This window comes from Schistocerca nitens, chromosome 6 (genome assembly GCF_023898315.1).
Source record: "Schistocerca nitens isolate TAMUIC-IGC-003100 chromosome 6, iqSchNite1.1, whole genome shotgun sequence".
In the NCBI taxonomy this organism is placed as follows: domain Eukaryota; kingdom Metazoa; phylum Arthropoda; class Insecta; order Orthoptera; family Acrididae; genus Schistocerca; species Schistocerca nitens.
Genome location: NC_064619.1, coordinates 314,832,413 through 314,849,087, shown reverse-complemented (window position 1 = coordinate 314,849,087; position 16,675 = coordinate 314,832,413). Strand labels below are relative to the sequence as shown.

The following is a 16,675-nucleotide window of genomic DNA, read 5'->3' as shown; positions in this document are numbered from 1 at the left end:
TCCTAACGACTTCACTGTACCTCCTCCTACTCCGCTCAATCTATACCTTGGAGGGTCATATTTCTTTTCTCCAATACATTCATTACTTACTATTGATACGTTTGCGCCTGTATCCACTAGTATCCTTGCCTCTTTATCCTGTATGGTAGCAGATAACCAGCATTCCGCCTTCACATTCGCCTTAATGGCATGAAATTTTATTGGGAACGCCTGGCGGCGGCTCCGACATTCCCGTTTGAGTTTAACTGATTTCTATTTCCAAAAACTTTCTTAGACCTGCATTCCCTGAATGTGTGACCTATTCCTTGACAATTAGTGCATTGAGGTTGTCTGCAGTTTTTTGCTATATGTCCCTGTCGATCGCACCTAAAACATCGTACTCCTGCTGAAAATACATTTCGCTTCTCCTTGTATCTGGTGGCAATGTCTATTTCTTCGAAAGCTGTCACCACAGATACAGCTTCTGCTAAAGTTTTAGGAAACTCTGCCCTGACACGACGGGACGTTTCAGGAGGTAACCCGCGTAAAAATGTATCCAGAGCTCTATTTTCTGCCTCTTGTAAAATAACTTTATTTGCTTCATCACTAGTTGTCAACTGATAGGTGTTAATATTAACTTTCCTAATCCTATCTACAAAACTTTCTAAAGACTCGTTTTGCCTCTGAGTGATAGTGTTTAATTTTTCCCTATAAAATCTACAGCTGTTCTGTTTTTTAAAACGTATAAGTAATCCTTTCTTCAATTCCTCAAATGTTGGAGCATTCCGTAATTCTTCATGGTATAATACGTGTGCTTTAGCCTCTCCTAGCAATCTTAACTTTGTCATTTGTAAGAGCTGTTCATCTGACCATGATCCTAACTTTGCAGCTGCTACTAAATCATCAAAAAAGGCTGTTATATCCTCGCAAGGTTTACCTGAAAAAGGAGTTACTAAGGCTGCTGCTGAGGAATCTAGGGTGGGAGGGATTGAACTGGTTTGCCTAACCTCACTCAACTGTTTAAACAATGCATTATTATCACTTTTAAGCTGTTCTATCTGATTAACTAAGATCTGAATAGCTTCCTCAGTAGAAACCGCTTGTGGTGCTGACTCTGACTTTGTACGATTTCGTGTCATCATTTTACAAACTATTAGTTACACAATATTACCACACTGAATTCAAAAGATGTTTAAATATTTTCGACAAACTCTTAAAATTATGAGAGAGAATACACTTCTAAATAAAGAAAATATTACGACTGCTATGCAAACCCATAATCTTTCACACATTAAATGATACTAACTGTGGACCTTTAGTGACTGTCATTCACACCTCATATTGAGCCAAGGGTTTTTTCTCTGACACCAAATGTAACAACTAGAACGGCTTCTGATACCAAATGTAACAGTTGTGTTACTAAATGTCCCACTTCTGACACCAAATGTAACCGGGTTTTCTCTTTTGATGCTGTCAATTGTCAGGATGAGCATTCTAAAGCATTCTGTCAGGGTGAAAATATTAAATAAATTAACTTTTCTCTCTTAACAACATGTGGGCAGGGTAGGTTCTTCCTTGGCTCGGGTATGAGGTCGAATGAAACATCATTTTTACATAAGATAACTTTTATTGAAGATTTGTACAACTGTATCTTACGTAATATTCTGGTTCGGAGAGCGGCAGCTGTGTCGTTTGTGAAGTCTTCTGCTGCGGCAGCGGCGGCGGCGGCGGCGGCGGTGGCGGCGGCGGCGTCTGATTACGCGTAGCGGTGTGTATCTCGTGTCGCCGTCTCGCCCAGCTGATGGGAGACGCGCAGCGCGAGGTGGCCGGTTTAATTATTGCGAGCGAAGTCGTGCATCGGATGATACCTTGGGTGTGGCGTCCCAGTGTTTCTCTTCTCTATGCAGCCGCGTGTGTTGTGCTTCGACCAGCGGAGCGGCGCGGCGGGGGAAGGCCAGTGTGGCGTACTCGAACCACGGACTCCCGCTTGCCAGTCTTCGGCTGTCAGGTCTTCATCCCAGCTCACAGGTGACTGCTGATGTGAGGCCGTCTCCTTCCCGTCCTCACGAGTCACCCGGGTACGTCAAAATCAGACTTCAAATACCTTTTAACTTCTGTCTTCTGACGCCGCGGCTGCTGCTTGCTATTCCATTACAGCGGCGGACTTCGTGCGTCTGTGCGTGAAGCAGTCTCTTCTTGCATGACGGTCTTCAGCACCGAAACTGACTGAAAACTTCTTCGTCTTCTTCGTCTCTCCTCTCTGTCTCCGTCTCCGTCTACGTCTTCCTCTCCGTCTCCGTCTCTGTCTTCATCTCTCTGGCCCACTGCGTCTCGCGTATTTATTCACTTCAGTTTACTGGAGGTGAACGACTTCACGGTCATTGCCTCGTCTGTCACGTTGAAAAGCTTCTCGAAGAATCTTCTTAACGTCGGTCATTGGCTCTTGGAATGTGGGCGAGGGCCTTTGATCACACGTGACGGCTGAGAAACACGTGAGCCGGTCATTGCCTCTTCTGTCACGTTGAAAAGCTTCTCGAAGAATCTTTTTAACGTCGGTCATTGGCTCTTGGGATGTAGGCGAGGGCCTTTGCTCACATACGACAACTGAGAAACACGTGAGCCGGTCGGGCGATGCCCTGACGGCTGAATCGACAGCGCCCGCTTATGTGGAAGTTGCTGACTTCACGGTCATTGTCTCTTCTGTTCTACTGTTCGGCCCGCTGTTTGCGAGTATGTAACTCTCTAAACTAAACCAAGTTTTTCATTTATATTCTAATTTCTAGTTCACTTTGATTTCACTAATTTATTTACTTAAGTACCACTCAACAATATCTAAAAATTCATCTATTGAGTAGAAGGAGTTGTCATTCAGAAATTCTTTTAATTTACTTTTAAATGTTGGTTGGCTGTCTGTCAGACTTTTAATACTATTTGGTAAATGACCAAAGATTTTTGTGGCAGCGTATTTCATGCCTTTCTGTGCCAAAGTAAGATTTAATCCAGAATGGTGAATGTAATCCTTTCTTCTAGTGCTGTAGCTATGCACTTCGCTGTTATTTTTGAATTGTGATGGGTTATTAATGACAAATATCATAAGTGAATTTATGTATTGTGAAGGTATTGTGAATATCCCGAGTTCCTTAAATAAATGTCTGCAAGGTGATCTTGGGTGGGCTCCAGCTATTATTCTGATTACACACTTTTGTGCAATGAATATTTTCTTTCTTAATGACGAATTTCCCCAAAATATGATGACATATGAAAGCAGTGAATGAAAATAGGCATGGGAGGCTAATTTACTAATATGTTTATCACCAAAATTTGCACTAACCCTAATAGCATAAGTAGCTGAGCCTAACCGTTTCAGCAGATCATCAATGTGTTTCTTCCAGTTCAATTTCTCATCAATACACTACCCGGAAATTTTGAGTACTCTGCCTTAGCAACAGACTTTCGTTCATAGTCTATATTTATCAATGGTGTTATGTCATTTACTGTACAGAATTGTATAAACTGTTTTTTCTCAAAATTTAGTGAGAGTCCATTTGCAGAGAACCAATTAATAATTTTCTGAAAGACATTATTTGCAATTTCCTCAGCTGATTCTTACTTCTTGGGTGTGATTACTGTACTTGTACATCAGTAAAAAGAACTAGCATTGCATCTTGATGAATATAGAGTGGCAAGCCGTAAATATATATTAAGAACAATAAGGGACCCAAGACTGAACCCTGTGGGACACCATTCTTGCTACCTCCCCAGTTAGATGACTCTGCTGGTTTTTTCAGACTATCTGTACTGTTAATTTCAACCTTCTCTATTCTTCCAGTGAATTAAACCATTTGTGTACTGTCCCACTCACACCACAATACTTCAGCTTATCTAGAAGAATTTCATGATTCACACAATCATAAGCCTTTGAGAGATTCCAAAATATCCAAGTGGGTGATGTTCAGTTATTCAAAGCATTTAGTATTTGATTAATGATTATAATATGAAATAAAGAGACTAAGACCATCAAAGAGTGAGCCAGAGTGAATCCCAGAGTGCACCAGAGAGGTTCCCAGAGTTCACCAGGGAGCATCAGAAATACCCCAGAGAGCATCCCAGAGTGCCCCAGTGAGCTAAAACACTAAGAAGAATCGCTTCTCGGCTTTTGGCAAGATCAATGTGTAGAAGTAGATATGAAATAATAAACTAATAAAACAAATTTATGCATGGCTGTGTTTATGTAGCAGCTGCAGTTACGTAACGACGTCGGGGAGGCACGCCAGGCGCTGGAGGCGAAGTTGGTGGGGGGATCGCGCTATAGTTCTAACTAAGCACGATCCGCTGGAAAGGTCGGCTTCCGGTGCCGCCATTACAGTTTATCGGCGCGCTACTTCCTGCCGCGCCCAGTTCTTATCAGTTGCAGCATCCGCTACTGAGGCAGCTGCAGGCTCATTCGACTCGAGACAGCTGCACGAAACACACAGCCATGCCATACAGGAGGAGAATGTACAGACGGAAGAGCAGAATGCCAGTATACAAGAGTGTTGATACGTTTCCAATTACTCCTAATGAAACTGGAGTTTGTTTATTATTTCATATCTACTTCTACACATTGATCTTGCCAAAAGCCGAGAAGCGATTCTTCTTAGTGTTTTAGCTCACTGGGGGCACTCTGGGATGCTCTCTGGGGTATCTCTGATGCTCCCTGGTGAACTCTGGGAACCTCTCTGGTGCACTCTGGGATTCACTCTGGCTCACTCTTTGATGGTCTTAGTCTCTTTATTTCATTCAGTTTTAAGTTTAAAGTTGCGAAGCATCCATTCTATGTTATGTTGAAATCCTTGCGAACAATAATTTGCTTTTCTTTGTCTGACAGGTAGCACAACAAAGAATCCAAGTTTTTCAAAAGTAGTTGAAATTTTCCCAATGGGGACCTATACACAGCTACAATTATAAAAGTGCCTTTCTGAAAACCAAATTGACATTTTGTTAGTACTTCATTTTTATAAATATCTGATGCTACTCTTGAATAAATTACTTTTTCAAGAAATTTGGATAAAGCTATCAGAAGTGAGATTGCGCAGTAGTTGTTAGCATGAGATCTATTTTATGCAATCAGATCTATCCCCAAATAGCAAAACTCATTTACTACTTTAAGCGTCTCATTTCCTCCTCTAATTCCTGCAACATAACCCAAATTCCATGTGAGCTTTTTCTTTTGAGTGAATTTATTATTTTCCTAATTTCAGAAGGAGAGGTGGGTTGGATTTCAATTTTATCAAATTGCATAGGTACTGCCTCTTCCATATGCTGCCTTGCATTTTCTAATGAATAGCTGGATCTTATTTTCTTTACAACACTTAAAAAATGATTATCAGACAGATCATTATCAGACAGACCATTCATAACAGGAAAAGCTTTCCTGTACTACCTGTGTAGGAAAAACAATACCTGATGTCAAATTGAAAGAACCAAGTAATACTTCATGGTCAAGCTTTCTATTGGGCTCTTTCAGAAAATCTATATTGAAATCCTCACGAACAATAATTTGCTTTTCTTTGCTTGACAGGTAGCACAACAAAGAATCCAAGTTTTTCAAAAATAGTTGAAAATTTCAATGGAGACCTATACATGGCTACAATTATAAAAGTGCCATTATTTAGTTTAATGTATGCAAAAATTTTTAGTTTCCAAATTTTTTGCACTATGACTGATTTTAACATATATGGCAACTCCTCTTCTCTCCATAGTGCCTCTATTTATATGTGCTGAAAGCTTATATCCATCTACATTTACCATTTTCATACCTGTGACTATATGATGTTCAAACAGGCATAGTACATCTATTCCATCATCGTTTCTAAATCTTCTAAACAAACAAGAAGCTCATCTACTTTGTTTTTAAATCCCCTGATTTACTGATGCAATATATTAACATTATTTTTCACTGTGCTTTTATGTGAATCATGTGACATACTGACATTATTTTTCACTCTACTGTTATGAGAATCTTGTATATTTTCACATCTCTAGCACCTGCCTGTCTGAAATTCTCATTAAGCTTCATTTCAATCAATGTAGGATGATTGGACACTGATCTTAGCCTAAAAATGTATTCCCATGAGTTTCAATGCCCCTCTTAAAGATTTTGCTATCGTCCCAGCCAGTTTACCCTTCCCTTTCCTATTGAGATGCAGGCCATGTCTTGTGTAGTCCCACCTACCAATACAGTCAACAAGAACCAAACCTATGCCTGACAAAGTAGACGCCTGAAGCAGCTGATCTAGCTCCATATTGACCCTCCTGACAGAGCTGTTCGCTTGGGGCCGGTCATACCGCATGAAAGCAGGAACCAAACCAACATTTGTATGGTTCATTTCAGATGCCATTTTTACCAGGTCACACTCAATATTGCAGCTCTGATCCCTATCAATACTGTTTCCCACTCCACCCACTACCACAACATGATCCTGCTTTGTTGCCAGAGAGCATCAGGTAACAGGTGTCAGCACACTTGTGCAGCTATGATGATGCAGAAAGCTCTTATGTTCGTATGTGTACAGCATTAAAAGATCTTACATTATGTCATAAAAGAAACAAGACATTAAAGGATACTACAAGAGCATAGGAATTTTGTGAACCATAAATGCATAATTCAGCTTAAAGTACACATTCGTATGTCCAGATTCGGATGTAAATTTTCTTGGAGTAAAAGTACTGTATTTTCTTATGTTTGGTTCTTTATTATGGCATAATGCCATACACACTAGACGATGGAAATGTACACTTGAAATGCAGTGAACACATGAAACTAGCAAATATCATTTCGTTTCAAATAAATTTACTGCCTCAGCCGAATTTCTTTAGCAAACCAACAAAAATAACTTCATTGTTCTGCAAGGTGATTAATGTTTGGCTGTCAGAAAAGTGGAAATAAAATAAAATCTGAAACTAATAATATATTTTAGCCTTCCTTTTAATTCACTTGATAGCTCCTGGTCACAGAAATCCATTTTGTTTTCATTTGACAGCATTCTTCTATCGCACGTCACTGATTTCGCTCTGTGGAATTGAAACATGTAATATTTTGCAATGAATGCCATCAAACTATAATCAGGACAGTGGAAATTAAAATGTCCTCTGGTGCCTCTCCCGCTCCCATTTTGGCCAGTTTGACATCCTGGCCCTCTTAAAAAGATAAACTCGCAATTAATACTGGATGGGATTATTTGTAACCAAGAGAACAAGAACTCTTCGTAAATTTGCACTCCTTATTGCCTATTAGCTAATAACTTGCTGTTTTGTGTGACATAAAATTAAATATAGGATAGATAAAACCAGTAAAGATAAGTGATAAGGAAGACAGTAAACATTTCTTCAAATCTTAAGTCCTAGCATTTTTTTCTCGTTAATCTTTCTACATCTTTACATGGCATGCTTTCCTTTCTGGGAAAGAATCTATTACCTCATCAAAGTTCATCAAACGTTTTCCTACATGAAAACTCAAAATGTCGTTATCAATTTCTGCAAAAACTGTTAATTCAAATAGTACCCAAGACTGGTGTGGTTTCTCGATCTGATTACGTGTATTTTGCCAGTCTGCTAGACAAAACAAAATAGGCATGCCTAATATTGCAGCAATTGTAACACACACTAAATGAGCAAGACTGTTTTGACACAAATGCTCGTTTTTATATTTATAACACGACAGAATATAATTCACGACGGACCAATATCAAATGCCTATTAGGCCTTTACAAGCAAAACGTTTTATGTTAGGAAATAGTTTCACATTTCATACATATGCTCTAGCTTCTGAAGTATGAGATTGAAAGTAGTAGTACGAAATTTTTATATAAATTTGGAATCATCATATCCTTCCATAATTTGTGTGATGTCCCCATTTCTCCTCCTTCCTCGTTCTAGCAAACACTCTTCTCATCACTAATTCTGTAACTATTCCTGCCAGTGTCAAAACTTATTCTCCAGTTAACTTCACTAACTGTGCCGCAATCACCGGTTTAGTTATCTCATGTTTATTTTCCGGTTAGGTGTTGTTATGTGTTTGTACAACACGTTTTCCATGCTGCTCCCAGAATAGAACTTCATGGCACATTTCCTTTACAACATAAGTTTAATTTTTTTTTCTCGTGCATGTTTTATTGCTGCAGTATTATTTTGCAGTAGCAAGATACAGTAATATCCTTGTCAAAGTATTGGTTATTACCAGTTAAAGTGATAAAAATTTAACTGAAACTAAAACAATGATAAATTTCTGGAATTCTAAAAAATTCCCTGGTTTTTCCCGGTTTTCTCCCAGAAGGAAAAAATCCCAGGTTTTTCCCAGATCCCTGGTTGTCCTGGGTCATATACACCCTGTTTAAGTGGAGAGTAGCCCTTTATAAATCAATGAAAGGGAACATTATGGCCAGGTTAAAAAACTTCAAAACAAAGGTCAGACAAGCCATCATCAGTTTACAATACCTCAGTGTAGAATGGCTAGCTACAGTTGTAAGGTACAGAGCTACAGTGTGAGAGACAGTTGAATGATAAATTTTGTAATAAAATAACTCTTGTAGACTTGTAAAAAGTTTTCCCTGTCATAATTTTCCATGACTTCACAAGTTTTTGGCTGCTATTATGTTGATGTCTGGATCTACATACTTCTGCAAGCAACTTTTTCTTGCAGTGAAGAAAATGAAATCTACCCACAGATGCTCACTTAGAGGCTGAAACTTGAAAGCAGTGCTCAGAAAGTGGTACCGAACACTGACACTTTAATGAAAAACAAAATAAGCAGAATTCACTGACATCCAGTATTTTTGTGTTTAAACTGTGATTAAAATAGGCAGGATATACAAATTGATACCAATTTAAACTCTGTCTGAAAATGACATTTATCATAAGGCTGCATCAGTTATAAGAAATTTCATGTTTTGTACTTAGCTCCCCCATATTCTTCATCTCATCAATTAATGAAATGTAAGTTTCATTCAGTTTTTTATCTCTCATCAATGCAACAATCTTAGGATGTCAGTTTGTCATAATAAGCATTAATTAACTACAATGAAGTGTTACATCTCTATAGAACTAATGTTAGCAATCATGGAATAGATTTGTTGACTATAGCTTCTCATGCAGAGCTGTCTCCTTCTGATTCCTCTTTCCCTCCCCTTCAGTCCCCTCCCCTCCCCCATCCCACCAGTTTTCACCATGGCACAGCTGGTTACGTACTGCATGAGCAGCTCGTTGAACTGGACTAATTTACAACATCCAGATACCCAACATAGTAAGAAATCATTGTATTCTGTTACACATGAAGACAAAGTTGAATTTGGCATTGTTAACAAATGTGTGTTCTACTTCAGAGCACACAGACAATCACGGCTATCTTGTTTAGGTGCTGTTGCCACAACTAGGGTGAGTTGTTGTTGAGGATGAAGCTGTTGTGATGTACATGAAAAAGGTTGTGGAGAATTAGTCACAATGGTTAGAAGAGGAGCAAGGAGCATAAATGAAGGTAGGAATATGGTGCAAGAGGAATATGGCCCCAGTGCAGACAGAGCTGGTGGCATATTGCACATAGAGATACAGTCATCTGGGAGGAATGTGAACAATATAGCAGAGAACAATGACAAAGAGAGGGACTACTGAGAGAATATTGTGGGTCAAAGATCATGTTGCATGAAATGGGTAATTTATTTATTTATTTATTTATTTACACATCTAGTTCCGTAGGATCAAATTGAGGAGCAAATCTCCAAGGTCATGAAACATGTCAGTACGTGAAATTACAACATAAAGGTATTAACAGATTAAAAAAAAAATGTTTATGAACCCAAAGAAAGTCAAGCCATAAGTTTAAGTAAACACAGTCAACAATAAAACATAAGAGTCAGCCTAATTTTTCAAGGAACTCCTCAACAGAATAAAAGGAGTAGCCTATAAGGAAATTCTTCAGTTTCAATTTGAAAGCAGATGGATTAATGCTAAGATTTTTGAATTCTTGTGGTAGCTTATTGAAAATGGATGCAGCAGTATACTGCACACCTTTCTGCACATGAAGTAAGGAAGTGCGATCCATCATAGTAGTATGTAGAGAAAAATGTTCATTAAAAAATGACGATCATTCCACTTGGGACCTGTGGAATGGTACATTAGCTTATTTGTTTTAGTTGTAAATATTTGTCATGTATTGTTGTTTTTCTGACATGTTCCACATCCTGGAGGACCTCCTCACTACGGATCAATTGGAATGAAAGTAAATATAATCTAATCTAATCCAAATGCAGATTGGATATTTGCCGAGTATTAACTGACTGAAAGCTGCAAATTCTTGGAAATAAGCTGATATTGTTAACAAGATATATATATATATATATATATATATATATATATATATATATATATATATATATCCAAAAAGAAAGATGATGAGACTTACCAAACAAAAGCGCTGGCACGTCGATAGACACACAAACAAACACAAATATACACACAAAATTCAAGCTTTCGCAACAAACTGTTGCCTCATCAGGAAAGAGGGGAAGAAGAGGGAAAGACGAAAGGATGTGGGTTTTAAGGGAGAGGATAAGGAGTCATTCCAATCCCGGGAGCGGAAAGATTTACCTGAGGGGGAAAAAAGGACAGGTATACACTCGCACACACACCCATATCCATCCACACATACAGACACAAGCAGACATTAAATATGTCTGCTTGTGTCTGTATGTGTGGATGGATATGGGTGTGTGTGCGAGTGTATACCTGTCCTTTTTTCCCCCTCAGGTAAATCTTTCCGCTCCCGGGATTGGAATGACTCCTTATCCTCTCCCTTAAAACCCACATCCTTTCGTCTTTCCCTCTTCTTCCCCTCTTTCCTGATGAGGCAACAGTTTGTTGCGAAAGCTTGAATTTTGTGTGTATATTTGTGTTTGTTTGTGTGTCTATCGACGTGCCAGCGCTTTTGTTTGGTAAGTCTCATCATCTTTCTTTTTGGATATATTTTTCCACGTGGAATGTTTCCCTCTGTTATATTCATATTATATATATATATATATATATATAAAAAAAACAAAGATGAGGTGACTTACCGAACGAAGGCGCTGGCAGGTCGATAGACACACAAACAAACACAAACATACACACACAATTCTAGCTTTCGCAATCAATGGTTGCCTCATCAGGAAAGAGGGAAGGAGAGGGAAAGATGAAAGGATGTGGGTTTTAAGGGAGAGGGTAAGGAGTCATTCCAATCCCGGGAGCGGAAAGACTTACCTTAAGGGGAAAAAAGGACAGGTATACACTCGCACACACACACACATATCCATCCACACATACAGAAACAAGCAGACATATTTATTGGTCTTTAAATATGTCTGCTTGTGTCTGTATGTGTGGATGGATATGTGTGTGTGTGCGAGTGTATACCTGTCCTTTTTTCCCCTTAAGGTAAGTCTTTCCGCTCCCAGGATTGGAATGACTCCTTACCCTCTCCCTTAAAACCCACCTCCTTTCATCTTTCCCTCTCCTTCCCTCTTTCCTGATGAGGCAACAGTTTGTTGCGAAAGCTTGAATTTTGTGTGTATGTTTGTGTTCGTTTGTGTGTCTGTCGACCTGCCAGCACTTTCATTTGGTAAGTCACATCATCTTTGTTTTTAGATATATTTTTCCTACGTGGAATGTTTCCCTCTATTATAACCATATATATATATATAGAGGGTAATGTCAAAATACGCAGACTAGTGAACAGGGGTCGACAAGAGGTTCGCGAACTTACACTAGTTATTGCCCAAACTGCCCATTTCTGAGCCAGAAATATCTGTTTAGAATGGGAAGCATTATACCAAAATATAATACCATGTGACATAAGTGAATTAAAACAAGCAAAGTAGATTAATTTTTGTGCCAAATGATAACTTACTTCAGATACCGTTCAAATAGTAGAACTGGCAGCATTAAGTCATTGAAAAAGATCCTGAATGTGGGCTTTCCATGACAGTTTACTATCTATCCGAACACCTAGAAATTTGAACTATTTAGTTTCACTAATCATATGCCCGTTCTGTGAAATTAAAATGCTGACTTTTGTTGAATTGTTTGTTAGGAACTGTAAAAACTGAGTCTTTCTGTGATTTAGTGTTAGTTTATTTTCTACAAGCCGTGAACTTATGTCATGAACTGCACTATTTGAAACAGAGCCAGTGTTGCACACATCCTTTACTACCAAGTCATCAGCAAACAAAAATATTTTAGAATCGTCCATAATACTAGAAGGCTTGAAGACCAAAGATGAATATTCCAGAAATGTAATGGACACACACAGAGTGTGGAAAGGAATAGAAAACAATTGTGAAATAGGAAAATGATTGTATGAATTGAGGTGAAAGTTGAAAAGGACTTCATTCCAAAATGTTTGAATAAATAGTGCTGTTGCTGATCTTGATGGTGATTGTAAACAAAAACTTTTCAAACTCTTTTGGTTGTTTGTTTACTGACATGAGTTACAAAGTGGTAAAATCACTGTATTGTTTTATTTGTTTAATCATGTACAACTTCATTCGAATAAGATGATTGGACCATAGTGTTACTTACAGGTGTTTGCAACTTTTTACTGAATATTTTCAGTGCCTTCTGTAATATTTGATTTTTTTTTAAAATAAATATATCTTTTTAGTGAAGCAGATTTTATTACATATGCTGCTTTGGTTTGTTACAGGAGACATACTACAGTGAAGATCAGCGAGAATGGTACAAAAATACGATGAAACGATTTTGCAATATTACTATAGATGCAATGGAGCAAGAATATCCTAACAGCTCATATGAAAAAAAAGCGAAAGAATTCTGTAATGAGGGACTGTTTGATGTACAAATGGACCTTGTGAAGCCAAGAGAGCCTTATTCTGTTATTACAAATGGAGATGCATGGATTTGCAATTTCTTGTTTCTGTACAAAGATGCTGATGAAAAAAAAATCCAGGATACCCGAATGATTGACTTTCAGTTAGCTCGCTATGCATCTCCTGTTTGTGACATGTCATTTTTCTTATACAGCTGTACAACTAAGGAATTCAGAGAAGCGTATTTGTCTGATTTGGTTCAGATTTACTACAAAAGTATGACAGACTTAGTATCTGATCTAGGCTCTGATCCCAATGCAGTATTTCCTTTCAAAGCTCTAGAGAGTGAAATGAAAGCTGTAAGCAGATATGGATTTATAATGTCTCTAGAGTCTGTGCCATTCTCAGAAATTGATGAAAAAGATGCACCCAACATAGATTTAATTGAAGGAGATGATGCAGTGCCACTGGATAAAATTTGGGTATTGCCACCAATGCATAAGGAAGCCAGACAGAGAATTGCCAACAATGTAATTTATGCCATTGAAAATGATCATATTAGTTAGTTATTTTCTGAATGAGAATGACAATGAAATTAATAAAATCTACATTGAAAATGAAGGATATGCTATTAGAATTATTGTCTTGTTATCTCAGCACACATCCAACTCTTCCCCGTGATATAATTGACTCCTATTATGTCCATTTTTGTTTGAGCAGATCTACAATGAAAGTGGATTGACAAATCACATGGGTCCAAATATGAAGAATAGGCTGGACTGGAAACACCAGCTGGTGCTCATTATAACAGCCAGAGTGTGACTGGATATATTGTTCTCATTTTTTTTTCTTCCATTAATCTTGGTTACTCCTGCTTCACCTCACTATGCAAATGGTTCTGCAGTGATGCTTAATAAGAGCCAATCACTGTTTCACCATTTCCCAAATAGTCGGTTAAGATAAAACAAAGAAAAACACTTTTACACTTTTTCAATGCACTTACCTTCAATATCTTTTAGTTAGCTAGCCAGTTAGATAGTTTTACGTTGCATGAATCATTGCATGATAAATCATAATAATGTGGAACAAGTCATTTTACATCTACGTCACAAATTAATTTGTAAGTATGCCTACATGCTGAACACGTATATCAATAATAATAATAATAAATGTTACTACTACTACTACTACTACTACTACTACTACTACCACCACCACCACCACCACCACCACCACCACCACCACTATTATTATTTTAATATACATATGTGAGGTAGTAATTCCTACCTTTCACCTTTTATACATTACAATAATAGAAATTCTTATATGAAGTAGAAGGCACTGTCAAGGAGAAAGTTTTCAGTTTGTTTTCAAATTTTGCCGGCCTGAGTGGCCGTGCGGTTCTAGGCGTGACAGTCTGGAACGGAGCGACCGCTATGGTCGCAGGTTCGAATCCTGCCTCGGGCATGGATGTGTGTGATGTCCTTAGGTTAGTTAGGTTTAAGTAGTTCTAAGTTCTAGGTGACTGATGACCTCAGAAGTTAAGTCGCAGAGTGCTCAGAGCCATTTTGTTTTCAAATTTTACTTTGTTGTCTGCCAGACATTTTATATCACTGGATAGGTTAGCAAAAGTTTGAGTTGCAGCATTGTCAACCTATTTTTGTGCTTAAGTCTGTAACACAACATATTACTGGAGAAGGCCCAGCCAGCTAAGTTAAGATCTTAAAATCTTGAGACTAAAAAAGTACTGTTCGGCCATGGTGGCAATGGTCTGGCTACCAGCTTGAACAACACTGAGGAAATCCTAATCCAGCAGTGGTTAGTGTGTTATACAAAGGACTGTTCAGTGCAAGTAGAAGGCAGGCAGTTCCATGCTTGTTAAGAGAACAGCAAGGAACAGGATGCTTGCTCAGTGCTAAGAACCATGACTTCTGTTACTTTTAAAAGTGAAGGAATTTCCAAATATTATAGACTCAATAGCAATTCAACCTCTTATTGTAGAACTAATCTGAGTACACCAAAATTGCCAAGCAGTCATAATTCTTGTATTGAAATACTTATATCTGTGATGTCTGTAATAATACAGAAGTGAGCTTTTGAATATGGGCAAATCAATTGAGAATTATGTAAAGTTTAATCATGGGTAAGTGCTAAGCATGATGTCAAGACACATTGTATCAAACCATAGCATTGCACTCTAGCTGTCAGTCATGAACATTACACAGCCAGAATCAATCTAGTATTAAGTTATAGATTTAGTGCATATCAGGGTCAGATCATCACACTCTACCCATGACCACAATCTGTGAATCTGGCATGATACTTTTATCATCAATCATCCATGCATCCTAGTTGTTAATTATTTCTTTAATATGAGATCTGCTCAGAAAAATCTGGAACATTCTTAATTTTGCGCCAATGGTGTGTTGGAGCAAAATGCAGTTGGCATCCCTGCACACACCTGCGTTTAATGTGCAAGTGCTGCAGGTTACATTGTTATTTGTCTGTCAGTTATTGTTCAGTGCTGTATTGAGTAGAACACTGTATTGCACTGTTTGTGAGTATCGAGATGGCAGAAGAGAAATGCTTCAGCATTAAGTTTTGCGTGAAACTCAAGAAATCCTTTACAGAGACACATCAAATGATTCAGGAAGCATACAGTGATGAGCACTTAAGCCATAGTTGTTAAGAATGGTTCACATGGTTTAAAAACGGCCAGACAAAAGTTAATAATGACCCTTATTCAAGACGCCCATCAACATCTACCAATGACACTCATATCATGAACATCAATAAAATTGTGCATTCCAACTGAAGACTGACTGTCCAAGAGATTGCAGAAGAATGTAACATTTCAGTTGAATCATATCATGAAATCCTGACAGAGCATCTTGGAATGCATTGTGTTTCCACCAAGTTCATCTCACGGGACGAATCAAAACTAGAAAGACCTTCGCCTCACAGTCTGTGAAGGGTTTTTGGATCGATCAAATGAGAACAAGATGTTCCTTAAGAGAATCATAACTGGTGATGAGATGTGAGTGTATGGTTAAGATGTTGAGACCAAGTTTCATTCTTCACAGTGGATCGGGAAAATGTCTCCAAGACCAAAAAAAGCTCTTCAGGTCAGGTCATACGTCAAAGCCTTGCTGACAGTTTTCTTTGAATTTTGAAGGATTAGTGCATCATGAATTCATGCCACAGGACAAACTGTTAATTGATGGTACTGTTAGGGCGTGTTGAGAAAATGAGAATGAAACAGCCTGAAATGTTGTGAGACAGTTCACGGCTCTGGCATCATCAAAACACACCTGCACATTCACCCCTGTTGGTGTGCGACTATTGCACAAAAAATGAAATCGCTGTGCTAATTCATCCTCCGTACTCACCAGACCTGGCTCCTGTGGACTTTCCTGATTTCCAAAGTTGCAAAACCCATTGAAAGGACAAGGATTTGCAATGATAGGTGAGATAAAAGAAAATTTGCAGACAGTGCTTCACGCGTTACAGCAAGAGGCATACCAAGACTGCTTCTGGAAGTGGAAATAGCATTGGAGCTGGTGTATCAATTGTGGAGGAGAGTATTTTGAAGGAGCAATATTCTGAGGAGGTTTGTACGAGTGATTTGTAAGCAATCTCTTTTGTAGACTGATTGCATTTCCCCAATTTTTACCAATAAACCAAAGTCTACCACCTGTTTTACCTATGACTGAACATATGTGATCATTCCATTTCATATCACTACAAAGTGTTAACCCTAGTTATTTGTATGAGCTGGCCAGTTCCAACAGTGACTCATTGATATTATAGTCATAGGATACTATGGTTTTTCATTTTTTGAAGTGCAAAATTTTACATTTCTG

The 16,675-nt window shown here is 38.3% G+C and overlaps 1 protein-coding gene across 2 annotated transcripts in view; it reads left to right on the top strand.

Annotated features, from left to right (window-relative positions):
- Positions 1-13,433, top strand: part of LOC126262811 (uncharacterized) — a 124,760-nt gene extending 111,327 nt beyond the window's left edge. For both annotated transcript variants that reach the window (XM_049959655.1, XM_049959656.1), the window contains exon 5: positions 12,689-13,433. In XM_049959655.1, coding sequence (XP_049815612.1) covers positions 12,689-13,378 — 690 coding nt within the window. In that variant the 3' untranslated portion in view covers positions 13,379-13,433. The remainder of the gene's footprint in view (positions 1-12,688) is intronic.
- Positions 13,434-16,675: the final 3,242 nt, after the last annotated feature.